Source organism: Parasteatoda tepidariorum, chromosome 4 (genome assembly GCF_043381705.1).
Source record: "Parasteatoda tepidariorum isolate YZ-2023 chromosome 4, CAS_Ptep_4.0, whole genome shotgun sequence".
Lineage (NCBI taxonomy): Eukaryota > Metazoa > Arthropoda > Arachnida > Araneae > Theridiidae > Parasteatoda > Parasteatoda tepidariorum.
In genome coordinates this window covers 63,368,314-63,384,523 of record NC_092207.1, presented here as the reverse complement: position 1 = coordinate 63,384,523, position 16,210 = coordinate 63,368,314, and the positions used below count along the sequence as shown (strand labels likewise).

The window sequence follows — 16,210 nt, the reverse complement described above, 5'->3', positions numbered from 1 at the left end:
AATTAGTTTACACACATTTTACTATATTTATAGTTATCAAATTATTGTATTTTTTAGTTTCATTACTTTTGTATTTTACGAACCAAATTATTCAGTTCACTTCTAATACATTTAAAAAAAATTTATCTTTTGTTTCGTTTACAAATCATAAACAATTTGATAAATAATACATTTCTATGAAGAGTTGAAAAAAGATTTGTTTTCATGCCTTTGTTTCTTTTTTGACTAAAATTATATTTTGTCATCTATGTTATAACTCAATTAACAACATCTTTTGACTTTTAATAATTTTTATATCTCTTAATCAAATCATTAACATACTAATTTTATCACTTCTTTTACCATATATTCGATTCTAACTTTAAGAGAGCTCGACTCTGACTCAGACTAAAACTTTGTTAAAACTTTCATTGAATGTCAGAAATATTAATGATACTATAAAATGATACAATTTATTCATAAGATTAGAGTTAAGGGTGTTATATTTAAAATTAGCTTTAATATTAAAACATAACAGTTTAAAAAATTAATTTTAAAAATATATTTTTACAAAATAGTGAAATTCTACAAAACTATATTATTATGCTTAAAATTATCTTTCATAATAAAGCATGACAGTTAACGAAATTAAATTTTAAAATACATTTTTACAAAATAAAGAAATTGTGCAAAACTATTCTTAGAAAAGCATCAAATGTTAATATTTCACACTCACACTCGCAAATTTATAAGTATCTTCTTACTTAAAGATTCTTTAGAACAAAAAGTATTCTAGAACAAGGGAACTATTAAAATTAATCTTACTTTATAATTGAGCTAAATAAATTTAAAATTGGAATTAATGTACTTTTTTCAATAGTTCGATTAAACATCCGTTTTAAAATATTTGAATGTAATAAACTCAATTTTGGATGAGTTAGTTCGAATTATTAATATTTGTCTAATGAATTCATATAATCAAAAAGTTCCTTTCTTCTTTTAACCTATTGTACCTTACGTTTAATCAACCGGATTCACAGTTGAGGAAGTTTTTCACACTCTTAAATCTGAAAAATTATCTTCGCTAACTATACAGTCGTTCGCAGTGGTCGAAAAAACTACATTTTCTTTGCAATTAACTACAACTGCAACTGTTTTGTTACAGTTGCAGTTAGTAACTACAACTACTTTTATTTAAATCCAGTAGCTACAAACTACTTTCGAAATATAGTCACTACTTTTAGAAGACAAAGATACTTTACTGGAAAGCGCAATTTACAGCAATTCACACCAATGCTCATAGTATTTTGAATAAAAAAATTAGCTTAGTTAAGCATGCGAAGTTATTAAGAAATTTATATTTATCTTTACATGAGATATTTAGTAATTCTAAAGTCCTTTTTGAGGAATTTATTCTTTTAACCTTCAAACTCTATGCTCTTCTTGACAGTGAATATTTAATATTTAATTTTAACAAGAACTAAGAAATGATAAGAAATTATCAAATATTTAGGATTTAAGTGATTAATACTTTTTTTATATCCTACGAGAAATAAAGTACAGTGCACAAAATTCAAAGAAACGAAACACACTGAATCACTTTATATCTAATGATCGGATCTTCACGTTCTAAGACTCAATCTTAAAGGCACGATTTCTAATGATTTCTTTGTTTACAAGATTTCCAATGATAATGAACGAAATAATTTAAGGACATGAAAGAAATAACTGCTGCCAGCCTAAATGAAGAAAAAAATGTTTGTATATTAACATTATGCACTAGTATTATAATGCTACCGTTTTTTAGCATTTTTAATGTGTGTTAGCTATACATACACAAAATATTTTCTGCATCTGTTAAAAAATTTGGGGAGATATTAGTTAAAATATCTCTTAAATTAAATGTTTAATGGTAGTTAAGATTATCCCTTTTCAAATACGAATTTCAGTTATTTTTATTTTATTTATTTATTTATCTATTTATTTATTTTGAATTTAGATCACAAATACTATTATATATTATATTAAAAGTTTTTAAAAAATGCGGTGATAGAAAAAAAGTGATTTACAAAAGAGCTTTTTTCCGTTCCATATTATTAACAACTACAATTCTACATTGCTGAGAAATGAGCATTTTAAACATGATATAAGTGGCAAAACATTTGTGTTTTCGTTGAATGTGTATTTTCGTCTTCTGATCAAAAAACTTTGAGTTCAGCGGGAAAATACAGAAGAAGCTGTAGATCAGACAGAAGGATAAACTTACCTTCAAAAAAAGACACTGCTTCAGAGTTGCTAATCACAAATAGCTTTCTATGGAGAAATAAAGCCAGTAAATCTCTCACATATAATTCGATGGCAAGTGTTATTGTACTCGTAGTCTATCTACCACTTACCAGTGCTTATAAGAAGCAGTAATCAACCATCATTGAACTTGCACCGTCTTGAACTTATAACTTGATCCCTTTGGAATTTTAAATTAAAAAATGCTAATAATTAATTTGCTCTAACAAATTAATTGAATAATCGGTCACTATCGACAGACACTAAATTGTATTCTCTTAAGTTTACTTTTTATTACAAAAAATACGATTGAAAATTTCTTGCTAAATAGTTTTACGCTTTTATAGTAATTTAATAATTAAAACTACAATTATAAATCATATAAAAGAGAATTTCCATGGTAATATTACTGTCGTTAATATTTAATTTTTATAAAAATTATTAATGGGATGCTGGGTTGTCTTCAGATTTTACGTTAAAAAATTAAGATTTTAAGTTTAGAAGTTTAAGCTCAAATTTAATTGCTCGATAGGGTAAGTTAGAAAACGACTCTGCGATATTTGCAATATTTACTTAAAAATGTGGTAAAACCTTGTTATTTTTTCCAGAAATTTGTCTGTTATAGAACAGAATTCTCTCGAGTTTTATTCATAGTTTGAAAACATTTTATTTTATAAGTAATATTTCTGAATTCCATTTAAATAAAATATATCATTTTTACGAGGAAATGTGCCCGATTTAAAATGTATTAGGTTGAAATATAAAATTATCTAAAAATAAAGAGTTTTTTTATTGACTGTTATAATTTGCTTAAAGATTATGTTTATTTAAAGAATTTTTTTTATTGATTATAAATGCATTTTCATGGCTTGAAAGTCTCATATTAAATGCTGTATATTAAGTTTTAACTTATTAATGCATTTTTTTTTATCTATGACATACAACGATGAAATTTTCCAAAAGCATATCAATCACTATAATTAACCAATTTTGACAATTAACCAATAATAATAAACCATTAATAAACAACTTCGCAAGGGATCAATTATTTTATAACATTCAGTATTGTCTAAAACATTTAAAAAACGAATACGTAATAAAAAAAATAGGATATTAATTTCTTTTGCAAAACGTCTAATAATAAAAATATGCTCTAGAAATTAAATTATAGTCATGAATAGACATTCCTTAACCTATGACTAGAAGGCACATTGTATTGTAATTTTTTTTATAAACGACATGGAAATCAATTTATTTATGACCCCCTAATCGCCGAAAAATATGCCGAAAAACGAAAACAATCAAAACAAAGTTTCAGAGGAGAGTGAAAACGAAAGTGCAACAAAAACAAAAGAAGAAGAAGAGAGAGAAGATGAAAATAATAAAAAAATAAGATCAAGAAGAGAAAGTGAACGGATGAGGTAAGATTCATCTCTGTGGTTTCATCTACTTGCCCTGATTTTGAACATGTTTCCTTGGGGGTTGACTGTTGAACGTATACAAAGGGACGAAGAGGGAGGAAGAGGAGGCGGGATAGAGAGAGGGAAAGTGCGATAGGGTCAGATTTGGCGGGATGACACGCTTTCTTGATTTGGTATATAAGGACGTCGCTGGACATATGTCGGACATCAGTTCTTTCAGTGGCTTCTCCAGGATAAGAAGCCTCTCTTATAAGGGACTAAAAACCACTTGAGATTATACACAGTTCACCATGGAAAGCAAGGTGAGTACATGCATTATACACTGGATTATACTTTTAGAAAAAAAATAGTTTATCAAAGTCATTTTAAGAATCCTTTTAAAAAATTTAATACTTTTTTTAAAAATGCTTAAATCTTTTCCTAATTCGAGGGAATGAAGAACTACTATTAAAGTCAAGTGAGATAAATGCTTATAAAATGAAAAAAAATATTAAAGGTTTAATTTTTTTTTTTAAATTGTCTATAAAACCTTTAAAAAATTTTATATCGTCATTTTCATTAATCAAAAAATTCAAAAAGTTTAAATATTACTTTTTTAATATATTATTATACTGTTAAATTTTATGCTTAATTATTGCATTTTTCCTATAATATTCCTTAATGAGTTGAGGTATTGAAAATTAGATTGTTGTTAAATTTAATTCGTAATTAATGTAAACTCTGAATTTAAAAAGAAATCCCACAAATAATATTTTATTTTATTATAAATTGTAGAGAGATGTAATTAATAGTTTCTTTCAATTACTCTCTTCAAGCAAATATTCTGGAAACTTCCATCTAAAATGTGTATTTCTTATATGAAATATGTTTATTCGAAGTGCTAATATAATCAAAAGATAATATTTAAATATAATAAAAATGTATTACATTACTTATATGCAGTAAGTAAGGCAACCTATTAGCTTTAAAAACGTATAGAGATAACAAACTCAACTATGAGTCGTTTTAATTTCTCACATATTATTTTTTAACAAATATTTTAATCTATAAATTTCTTTTATGCATATTTTTGAATTTCTCAAATTCTGTCAAATGTTCTAAACTTAATATAACAAATTTTAAGTAGCCGTGAATTCTATTACTTGAATCAGTAATTCGACAAAGTTAAATATTAAAAAGTTATTCATTAAAGTTATTTTTTGTCAGTAGATAGCAAAATTATTAAAGAATTTATTTTAACAGAAAGTAAAATATAAGTTATAATTTTTCTATTTTAAAAAAGTCATGTGCTAAATAGAGAACCTAAAAAGTTCTCTGGTATTAGATAAGCTTCTATTTCTCAATTCGAAGGGAAAAAAATTAAGATTTGTCTTTATCGTAACTATTTAGGTATTTCTACAAAAATATAATTGATATATTTTTGCAATATATTTAAAAATTCTGTTTTTAAATTTTTGAATAATTTTAATTAATTTTTTTATTCAATTTTTATTTAATTTTCTCATTTAGTTTTTTCATTTAAATTTCCTATTCATTCATGATATTTTAGTATTTTTAAACGGAATTTCAATAAACTTAAATTTTTGAAAAAATTTGAGTTTAAAAAATGTCTAACGAAAATACATTAAATATCCCCCTCAATTCATAACTTTAATTTTCTTAATTTTTGTTTTTTTAAATAACACAAAGTTTTGGCTTTTCCTGAACAATATTTAAGAGTTGAATAATTTACTGTTCCTTTGTTTAGATCTATTTTCATAAACTGTAATGAGTTAAATAAAAAATATAATAAATTATTTAGTATGAAATTTCCTTATTTCGTTATTTATTGTTTTAAAAAATTTGTTTAAGGATATTATTTCGAAGTTTTATTTTCATAACATTTCCTCGGTGATCCAAAAAACCTTACTCAATAGGATTTTTTTATCTCATATTATAACTCAAGGAATTGTATGATAATGAGTTCTAAATTAAACTTATTTTTAAAAATACTATAGGTTATGAAGAAAATAAATTTCTAATTATTTAAGAAAAATTTAATTTTTCTTCGCTTCAAGACTAATAATATGATATGATTGTAGATAATATAATTTTTTCTAATATCAATAATACAAGAAAAAATGTATCTTTTTTAATAATTAAAATTCTTTAAAATCTATAAAAATAAAGTTTAAAATAAATAACTAATTATATAGCAGCATTTTTAATATATTTCGTAAGATTAAAAAGCATGCATTGATTATGGTCTGTATAGTTTTGTACAAAAAGAGCTTTTGTTATTAGTAAATAATGTTATCTACATTATTAAGGTACTAAGTAAAGGAAAATAAATTCAAATTTATTTTAATTCTATAAAAATTGTAATTATGATTGAATTACTTTGATAATAATTGAATAGTCCATAATTGGTATTAAAATGGTTTTATCTAGTTGACTAATTTATAACATTATTATAATTTATAACATCAACTATACTATATTTTCAATTATATAGTTAAGTTTCAAAAACTGAAAAGAACCAGATAATTATATTATTACAGCTTTTACTTATATTTTAGTTTTATTCATATTTTACTCATACATAGAATGTTAATCTTCATTTCTAAATATTTCGAGTACTTTTAGCTTATGCTAAATATTTATTGATATTGTTTATCTGCATTTTTTATCCCATCCACAGCTACAATCACATAAAGTAAAGAATCACATAAAGTAAAGTCATTTATAAAAATTCCGTGTAAAACTGAAATATTTTCAAGTAAAATCAGGAATATTCTTCTATGAATAATTGCTACTGAATCGCGCATTAGCATATTTGTCGCAGCGTCCCTTTTAAAATTATGTTTAATAATCAAAATTAATCTCAAGGAATTTTGAAAATTAAGTGATCGTTTTTCTACTTTTTTGGGGAGTTTCGATGTCTGATTGTCTTTAATTTAAGAAGGAAATTTTTAAACAAAGTGATTTAAAGCAATGCAAGTTAATTAATTTAATATAAAATAAAAAAATAAACCGTAATTTATGTTACTACAATAAAAATATCCTTGAAACTTTGCAGTAACTTTAACATCTGCTTCTAAATCTGTAAATTTAAAGAAATATTACTTATATTAGAAAATTCAAACAAGCATTTTGAAAACTAATTAGAATAAAAAAATATTTGTTTAAGCTTATGAATCCATAATAAATTGAAAATTACAAGCATAAAATTCGAGAAAACATCCTCTTTTTGGTTTTGAAATATAGTTGAATCATAGTTTAGTTTTGTCTCTCTTTTTCAAATTTCTTTCGGGCTTTTTTTCACACGGAAGAAATGTTCTAGATGGATTCTATGTTTCAGAAAAGTTAACAATTCCATTTATTATAAATCACGCAACTAGATTAAAAGTACAATTTTGAAAAAGAACCTTATTCTCTTTTTAACTTTTTAAGTGTAGATTACTTTTAATTTTCCAAGTGCAATAAGTTGTAACAAGAAGTAAATTAATTTTATGATAACATGCCGATATGAAAATTCATTTGGAATAAATTTTGTTCAATGCTTAGCTTTTCAGAACTTGAGTTATTTTTATTCACAAATTCTAAAACGATTATTAAAATAATTCTGAAGAAAGTGGAGTCTTGACTTCATGCACTAATTTGAAAATATTAAACAAATACAATGCTTCATTACGAATAATTTTTATTTTGCATACAATTTACTCCAAAAACTCTAAAATTGAGTGGAATTTCTATAGTTAAAAATCCTAGCTTTAGGTTATTGTATTAGAATTTTCCATCATAAAATTTAAATAAATTTTTTTAATATAACTTTTTAAGGAATATTGGGACATTTTGAAAACATTTTGCTCAGGTCTTAAGAAATATCTAACTTTAAATAAATTATTAAGATGTTTATCACTCTTTTTCTGTTATTTCAATTATATAAAAATTATAATTAGAATAACACAGAAAATAATAATTAGATTATAACTTAGATAATTTAAGAAAAAAATAAACCTCTAGAAGAAAATAAATGCTTCATTCCTTAAGCGCTTTACTTTCCCCATAAAAATCTTATATATCTATTATAAATTATGTCTTAAAAATTCTAAAAAAATTAATAAGTTAAAATCATATAGTGTCCTAAACAATATACATACATTAAACATTGTTCCCTCTCCATTTACCTTAAGAACATCAATAAGTTACTTCGTTCTGTTGTTCGTTCTGATGGAAGTTCGTTCTGTTCTGTATACGCTACAAGAGGTTATCAAAAGCAATATTAATATGCTTTAATCTGTGAATTATATGTATGCAATATTGGGAGGGATTTTTAATTTTTATTGAGGCCATTCTATTATTTTCAAGTAAGCTATTTTTTCATTATTATTAAGAATATATTATATTGTTTTCGAATATTCGATTTTTTTTTATTCTTAAGACTATTCTCTTATTTCAAGTATTCTATTTTTGTTTATTAAGACTATTCCATTACTTTAAAGCATTCATTTTTTTACTATCAATAAGACTATAAATTATCTTTAACGTTTTATCTATTTTTATTTCTTTATAGGCGTTTCTGCTAAGCTTACTCTTATTAGCTTCATCTCTGGGTCAAAGTTTCCAAAAAGGATACGGTAATGCAGGAGGCGGTAATGGAGGAGGCGGCGGTCAAGGTGGTTATGGAGGAGCCGGAAATGCATTAGGTGATGGAGGCTATGGTACTGGCGGAGGAGCCGGAGGATTTGGTGGAAATGCTGGAGGTGCTGGAGCAGGAGGATACGGTGGTGCCGGAGCAGGGGGATTCGGCAGTGGTGCTGGAGGTGCCGGTGGCTATGGTAATGGCGCTGGAGCTGGTGGATATGGCCAAGGTGGAGCAGGTGGAGCTGGAGGATATGGTCAAGGCCAGGGTAGTGGTGCTGGTGGCTCTGGTGGATACGGACAAGGTGGAGCTGGACAAGTTGGCGGTTTTGGTCAAGGTGGAGCTGGTGCAGGAGCTGGTGGTTATGGACAAGGTGGAGCTGGCGCAGGAGCTGGTGGTTATGGCCAAGGAGGAGCAGGTGGAGCAGGAGGATATGGTCAGGGTGGGGCAGGAGGAGATTCTGGAGAACAGGTTAGACAAGGATTTGGTGGAAACTCAGGTTATGGTGCAGGTAATGCTGGAGGTGATGGTTCTGGTGGTGGATACAATAATCAAAATACTATTGGAGGTTTCTCCGGCTTACGAGGGGATACAGGAATCGGGGGAGTAAGAACTGGTGGATCTGGAGGAGTCGGACAAGGAAACTACAAAGGGGAAGATGGTGGCTATGATAATGGCATTAACGTAAGTCGTAGGGGAAAAAACCTGGACGAAATTTATGTCACTGGACAACTTACGTTTTCCCCCTAAACTAAGAGAAAAAAATTATTGGTTGGAAATTTTAAAAAAAAATGTTTTACAAGTCGATTTAAAGGGCAAATTTTAAAAGAAAAAGAAAAATCAATAAATATGTGAAAGATTTCAAAGTTCTCAAGAAAAAATTCCAAAAATTATTTTTAACCTGAAAAATTTTTAATTTTTTCTGAAATTAAAATTCTTAATTTCTTTAATATTTTTAATTTAATAAATAAATTAGTTAAAAAAATTCCCTGCATTTAAAAAATAAATTTATCTATTGAGAATGACAGAGAATTTTTACAAATTTCTAAAATTTACGAAATGCCTTTTTCATTCTTGAAGGTTAGTTTCCCTGCATAAATCATTCCAGCACATTCTTATAAGCAGGGCATTATTCTGAAAAAAAGTCATTTCTTAGCCACAATATATTAGAATATTGCATCTCTTTAAGTCTTAGGAACCTGACTCAAACATAGCCTCTTTAGAAAAAAAAAAATTTTTGAAAAAATTTCGTTCTTAAATTTTCTGTTAAAAAGAAGAGACTTGAACTACAAGGGCAATTAAATAAATAAATTTATTCAAACTAAATCCATCTAATCATTCGCTAAAAAACCAATTTCAAAAAATCACGATTATTATTCCTTATTGCCCTTGCAGCAGTGAGGAATTTTTAATTTTCCCCATATTTCGTTAGTATCATTAAATACTTTAATAAACATTCACCTCAAATACTTCTCAAATTATTTTCTTTTACCTCATTTTTGCTTACATGACATAAGATTTCAAATTAGCATTTTTTTACTCTTTAATATTAAAAACTCGTTAACTCATTACAATTTTTGTTATTTCCATAAATGCTGACTATTTTTTATTAACTTCTATCTTTTTAATTTTAGAAATGTAATTAAAATTGAAACAATTAAAAAAATAATTTATTTTTTAGTTAAAATTCCCTTTTTTAAATAAAATAAATAAGTATTTCAGATTTTTCTTTTGCAACTTACAAGAAGCAGAGAAATTAAGAAACTACTTAAGCGAACCTGTTTTCTGTTCTGGCGCAAAATATTTCATTGATATATTTCAGCAAAGTGATATTCCACTCTTGAGAAATTCGTAACTAATTATCTGTATGTTACGTTATTCAGACGTAACTTATCACTCAAACTTTTTGTCACTTGCTCAGAGAACAGGACTGATTTTTTTAAATTTTCCCTATCTTCCACCGAGCATTTTTTATCAATTCAAAGGATAGAGATTCATAAAAATTTTGGAAACTAATATTTTTATAATATTTGCGAAAATCATATTTATTATATATGCAGCTTTTCATAAGTCAGCTATGGTTATTTTCATAATGCTTCGCACTCAAGAGCCTAATTTATTCATGGAAAATAGGAGCTATTTTCTATGATTATTACATTTTGTTAAAGTATTGTGACATAACTTTTGTACATAGGCTTTATTATTAATGCTTTTAAATATGCTTTTCATGCTTGCTTTTACAGTTTAATGATATTCTTAGACATAAGTTAGCTATTATTATAAGAAAAAGGTTTTATATCATTGTTCATTTCTAAATTATGTCGAAACAAACGAGGCTTAGTTATTTTGATATTTCAAATTGTTCTTTATGTTGATATGATAAATAATTTGTAATTTTTACTACATTTTTTATAACTTTCTTTCTTTCCATCAGGGAGAATTCTTGCATATAAAACTTCGAGCACTATTTAATGAGCTAGAACAATCTAATTTTTACTGGAAATTGTTAATTAATGACTATTCAAGCCTCAAACGTTTACTGAGCGGTACTAGCAAAAATTTATTGCTGTTTTGCAGCAAAATTGAATTCCTCGTCAATCAAAATTCCGATCACTTCCCGACTCAAATTGCTTAAAACTCGTCTGAAGATCCATGCCGGACGACAGTGTGAGTTCTAATCGTTTCGTGAAAGCTACAAGCAGAATTTATCTCCATTATATTACCAATGTGAATTTCTCACCTACGGAAATTTCAACAACTGCCCGATTAGCTAGAGTACTTACATTTCAACTAGAACTCTGTTTTTGATTGCAATTGAACGAATTGTACACAAGTTGCAATTGGTTTTGAAATGCTGCAAGAAAAATTTATTGCCAATTGAAACTTTGACCACTTTTTTTCAGCATAAAAAAAGTAACAAACATAAAAATTAAAACGAAGAAACTAATAAAATAGAATCATTGACCACATTTCAGTTTTAAAAAAACTAACAAACATAAAAATTAAAAGGAAAAAACTAATAAAACAAAATTATTTTAAAATCTACGTCTTTAAAGGAGACAAAACAGGAGTAAACTAATAATTTCATAATTATTATTTTATTTCATAATAATTAAATAATAATAATTATAAAGCGAAATATAATAATAATTATAAAGTGGAAATAATAATAATTATAAAGCGAAAAACACTTCCATAACTAATCAAACATTTTCTTATCTAGTGATGTTGCCCAACTTTTTTTCGATTAAATACTCCCAAAAATAAAATTGAGAATTACTATTTAGTCTCCCATAAAAATGTAGTTTTTTAAAATTCTTATTTATTTATTTTTTCATTTTTGTTATTTAATTGTCTCGTTCCAATGCAATGACTAGTTTACAGGAGAAATAATCGTAATAAATATACAGCAATTATTAAGTAGTAAAGTAATGCATAATAGACGTACATAAATGAAAATAAACTATCAACCAATAAATAAGTTATTTGAAAGAAAAATTCTTTTAATAAACTCATTTTTCGGAAATCATTCATTAACTTATCTGGCAAAATGTGCTCCTCAAATTTTTTGCGTTTTTTTAAAAAGAAAACAGAATATAACTTAAGTTTTGCTTAAGTTTATATTTAAATGTTTATCATATATATTGTTTAATATTAAGCTGTATAAAGTGGATATTTCAAATGAAATGTTCAATTTTTCACTTAATAATTTATTTCATAATTGATTTAGAATTTAGGAACAATAATAAATGAAAATTCATATTTCAAAAAGCTGCAAGTATCTGTATTATCTATTCATGAATTGTATCAACCGTTGAATAATATGACGTAAATAGCAAATTTAAAAAAAAAAACAGTGTAAAATGTAATACATAGCGAGTTGAATATAAAACTATAACCAGTTCATTATTTTTTTCAGTATCCCCCTCAACCATACCAATTTGACTACAACATTCAAGATGAACAAGGAAATACCAATTACCGACAAGAAGAGGGAGATGAAAATGGCAATGTCAGAGGAACCTATGGATACACTGATACTGATGGTGTTTACAGAGTTGTTGAATATGAAGCTGACTCTAATGGATTCCGAGCTAATATTCGAACCAATGAACCCGGTGTCGGTAAAGACAATCCAGCTGACGTTATCATGACTGTTGAAGATCCCCCCGCAGCTGTTGTCGCCAGATTTGCACAGAACAATGGTCAAAAAGGACAAGGAGGAGCCGGTGGTGCAGGTGGATATGGTGGATCAGCAGGAGGTGCTGGAGGTTATGGTGGGTCAGCTGGAGGAGCAGGTGGTGCTGGAGGATATGGTGGATCAGCTGGAGGAGCTGGTGGTGCTGGAGGATATGGTGGATCAGCTGGAGGAGCAGGTGGTGCTGGAGGATATGGTGGATCAGCTGGAGGAGCTAGTGGTGCTGGAGGTTATGGTGGATCAGCAGGTGGAGCAGGAGGAAGTGGAGGAGCAGGTGGATATGGTGGTGCAGGAGGTGCAGGTAGTGGAGCCGGAGGTTATGGAGCAGGTCAAGGTGCTAGAGGACAAGGTGCTGGACAAGGTGGTGCTGGTTATGGTTCTGGACAGGGTGGTCAAGGAGGTCAAGGAGGATATGGAGCTGGTCAAGGTGGTCAAGGAGGATTTGGAGCTGGACAAGGAAATCAAGGAGGATATGGAGCTGGCCAAGGAGGTCAAGGAGGATCTGGTGGTCAAGGTGCAGCTGGTGGGTATGGAGGACAAGGTGGTGCAGGTGGATTCGGAGCTGGCAAACAAGGAGGTTCAGGTGGATATGGAGGTCAAGGAGGTGCAGGTGGGTTTGGAGCTGGTAAACAAGGAGGTGCAGGTAAACAAGGTGGGGCAGGTGGATACGGAAACGGTGGTCAAGGAGGTGCAGGTAAACAAGGTGGGGCAGGTGGATACGGAAACGGTGGTCAAGGAGGTGCTGGGGGACAAGGTGGTTATGGAAATGGAGTATCAGCAGGAAGAGTAGGAGGTAATGCTGGATCTGGTGGTTATGGTAATGGTGGAGCTGGAGGACAAGGTGGATATGGCTCTGGAGGAGCAGGTGGAAGACTTGGTGGAGCTGGAGGATCTAATGGTTATGGAGCAGGCGGAAGACAAGGAGGAGCAGGTGGTGCTAAGGGAGGATCTGGAGGCTATGGAAATGGAGGACAAGGTGTAGGTGGAGGTGCAGGTGGACAAGGGGGTTATGGATCTGGAATTGGTGGTGGACGTGGTGGAGCTGGAGCTCAAGGAGGTTACGGTGGGTCTTCTGGAGGTCTTGGTGGTAAAAATGGAAAATCAGGTGGAGCAGGTTATGGTGGCGCTAACGGAAACGGTGGTTCATCAGGTGGTTACGGTGGTCAAGGGGGAAGAGGAGGTCAATCTGGAGCTGGAAGTGCTGGAGGTGCAGCAGGCGGATATGGTGGACAAGGAGGAAGAGGAGGACAAGGGGGTGCAGGAACTTTTGGTAACGGACAAAAAGGAGGAGCCGGTGGTTATGGAGGTCAACAAGGTGGTAGAGGAGGACAAGGTGGAGCTGGTGGGTCCCAGGGAGGTTATGGTGGTCAACAAGGAGGTAAAGCCGGACAAGGTGGAGCTGGTGGTTTTGGGGGCCAACAAGGTGGTGCTGGAGGTTATGGTGGTCAGCAAGGAGGAGCAGGTGGCTATGGTGGTCAACAAGGAGGTGCTGGTGGACAACAAGGTGGAAATGGTGGCTATGGAGGTCAGCAAGGAGGTGCTGGTGGATATGGTGGCCAACAAAGTGGTTTCGGAGGTCAGCAAGGTGGAGGAGCTGCCGGTGGATTTAGAGGTGCTGGAAACAACGGGGGAAGTTATGGCAATCAAAAAGGAACCAAATATTAAACTTCAAATTAATTTTTAAAAAATGTAAAAATATTTATAGAGTTTTAGCTTTTCAAGACATACTGACGGGACAAAGTGTCAGTCCTGTACAGTTACTTGCCAAGTTCATCCCTGTAGAGGATTACAGATGAAATGAAGTTTCGTCTGTCTAATTATTTACTTGGGAGCTCATTTGAATGAACTGTCTATTTATAGCTTGCATAACAATGTGATTGCGCCTCATGCAGCGTATTTTCTTTGGGTGAAAAAGTTCATCAATGCAGTATAAAATACTGCTCATCTGTTGTGTTTTCTGTCCATCTTGTTAAGCTGCCAATTAACTCATACGTTAAGTGTGAGTAAAATGTTTCGATTCACATATCAAGGTGGATTGTAGGGATTCTTGTTACTTTCTGTCTAATTGTGTAAAATATGTTGTTACAATAAAACCGTTGTTACTTTTACTTATTGCTTCCTTTTTTTGTTGTACAGTTTGTTTGTCTCTTTCGAATTTGCTTGATTTGCATGCTACGATTGCAATTTTTTTATAAAAGAAATTAAAAAATTTCAATAAAATTAAAATTATTTTTATCATAAAATTTTACAAGATAAAATATGAAAAAATAGGATTTTCATCCTTAGAATAATTGAAGTTACACAGTTATTAAAAAATTGAATCATAATTATTTTGGCATTTCTCAAAAAAATATTCATAACATTTATTTTGATAACTCAAAGAATTATCAATATTTTTAAACAAGCAATGGAATTTCCTTTCAGTTTAAAAGCATTTAGGAATCCTATGTTCAACCTTACGAATGAACATACTGTTTTGAAAGAAACCTCAAAAATACAGGGTGTTTAAAGTTAAGCTAACAATACTCAATCATTCATAGCAACGGTTCTACTTAACGATCTGGATGAAACTTAAAATACATGTCATGTAGATTATGGAATCAAGGTTTAACAATGATATTAAAAATATAACAGTTAAAAATGTGGTCAAATGAGTTTCTCAAACAATACGCTTTGTTTTTATAGGGACATTATACGCACTATTTAATTTTTATATATGATTTTGTATATGATTTTGCATATAATTTAGACCTATTTTATTGCTTCCATGATCATTGGTTCATGACCATGATTCAACCCCATAACATGTATTTGAAGCTAAATGCGCATACGCATAAAACCAGTTTCACTTCAACCACCTGTATATGGGTGATTCTTTCTAAACATGACAATTCGGATAAAAAAAATTCTTCAAATTTAAAGTCTTCAAAATAATCTAAATTTTTTTTTGTATAATTCTTTAGTTACACTTATTAATATCTTACAGGCAGCAGTGTAGTTTATTGACATTTGCTCGAGAGAAAAAATAAAATAGAAATTCACCAAATCTTGAATGCCAGGAAAATGACATATTACCTTAGAAGTTTAAAATACAGTCATTTTACGTTAATAGTAAGCAACTCAACTTAGGCCTTTATGTCAGATGGACCATAAATTGCTTAAATTAATTCTTTTTATTCACTGTAGGAAGAATCAGAAATTTTTTTGTTGCAGATATGTGCAGAATAAAATTGCGTATAATGATAAATCATTAAATAAATAAATAACTTTGATTACACTCAACCATATTACAATCATACATAAACTTGGTATTAGGTTAATATATGCTTTCCCTCCTTACAGTATTAGCAGTTAAAAAAAATTCTGGTAACACTTCAATGCTCTGGCATTCATAAGTCAGGAAAATGACAGCCAGGATAATGACAAATTCAACATTTTATAGCATATAAATTTACTTTATATTAATAATTTAGCCTAAGACGTTTACATTCTGCAGAAAACAACAGGATTTCTTAAAATAACTCAGATAAATCTGTGTAGTTTATGTTATTAATAATTTCACGAAGCCAGGAAAATGACAAACAAAAACCTACTCACCTTGAAATATTTTTTGAAATAGATTTTGAACCGGAAAATTGGTTCTTTATTCATGCAACAAGACATGTTCATATAGGAGGGCATCTAATTAATCTATTAATCTAAGAT

General features: G+C 29.6%; 1 protein-coding gene across 2 annotated transcripts; it reads left to right on the top strand.

The window, feature by feature from the left end:
- Window positions 1-3,842: 3,842 nt before the first annotated feature.
- LOC107453944 (uncharacterized) lies at window positions 3,843-14,613 on the top strand. 2 transcript variants are annotated; one of them, XM_016070968.3, is made up of 3 exons: window positions 3,843-3,985; window positions 8,239-8,778; window positions 12,227-14,613. In XM_016070968.3, the coding sequence occupies exons 1-3, from the start codon at window positions 3,974-3,976 to the stop codon at window positions 14,168-14,170; spliced, it is 2,496 nt and encodes an 831-aa protein (XP_015926454.2). In that variant the 5' UTR covers window positions 3,843-3,973; the 3' UTR covers window positions 14,171-14,613. The 2 variants fall into 2 exon arrangements, with proteins under 2 accessions (XP_015926454.2, XP_071036038.1); XM_071179937.1 differs by having other exon boundaries at window positions 8,239-8,991.
- The last annotated feature ends 1,597 nt before the right edge of the window (window positions 14,614-16,210 follow it).

Excerpts from the sequence above, each read along its gene's own strand:
- LOC107453944 (XM_071179937.1), top strand. Across the intron at positions 8,992-12,226 it reads GCTATGATAATGGCATTAAC|TATCCCCCTCAACCATACCA; the intron begins GTAAGTCGTAGG and ends TATTTTTTTCAG.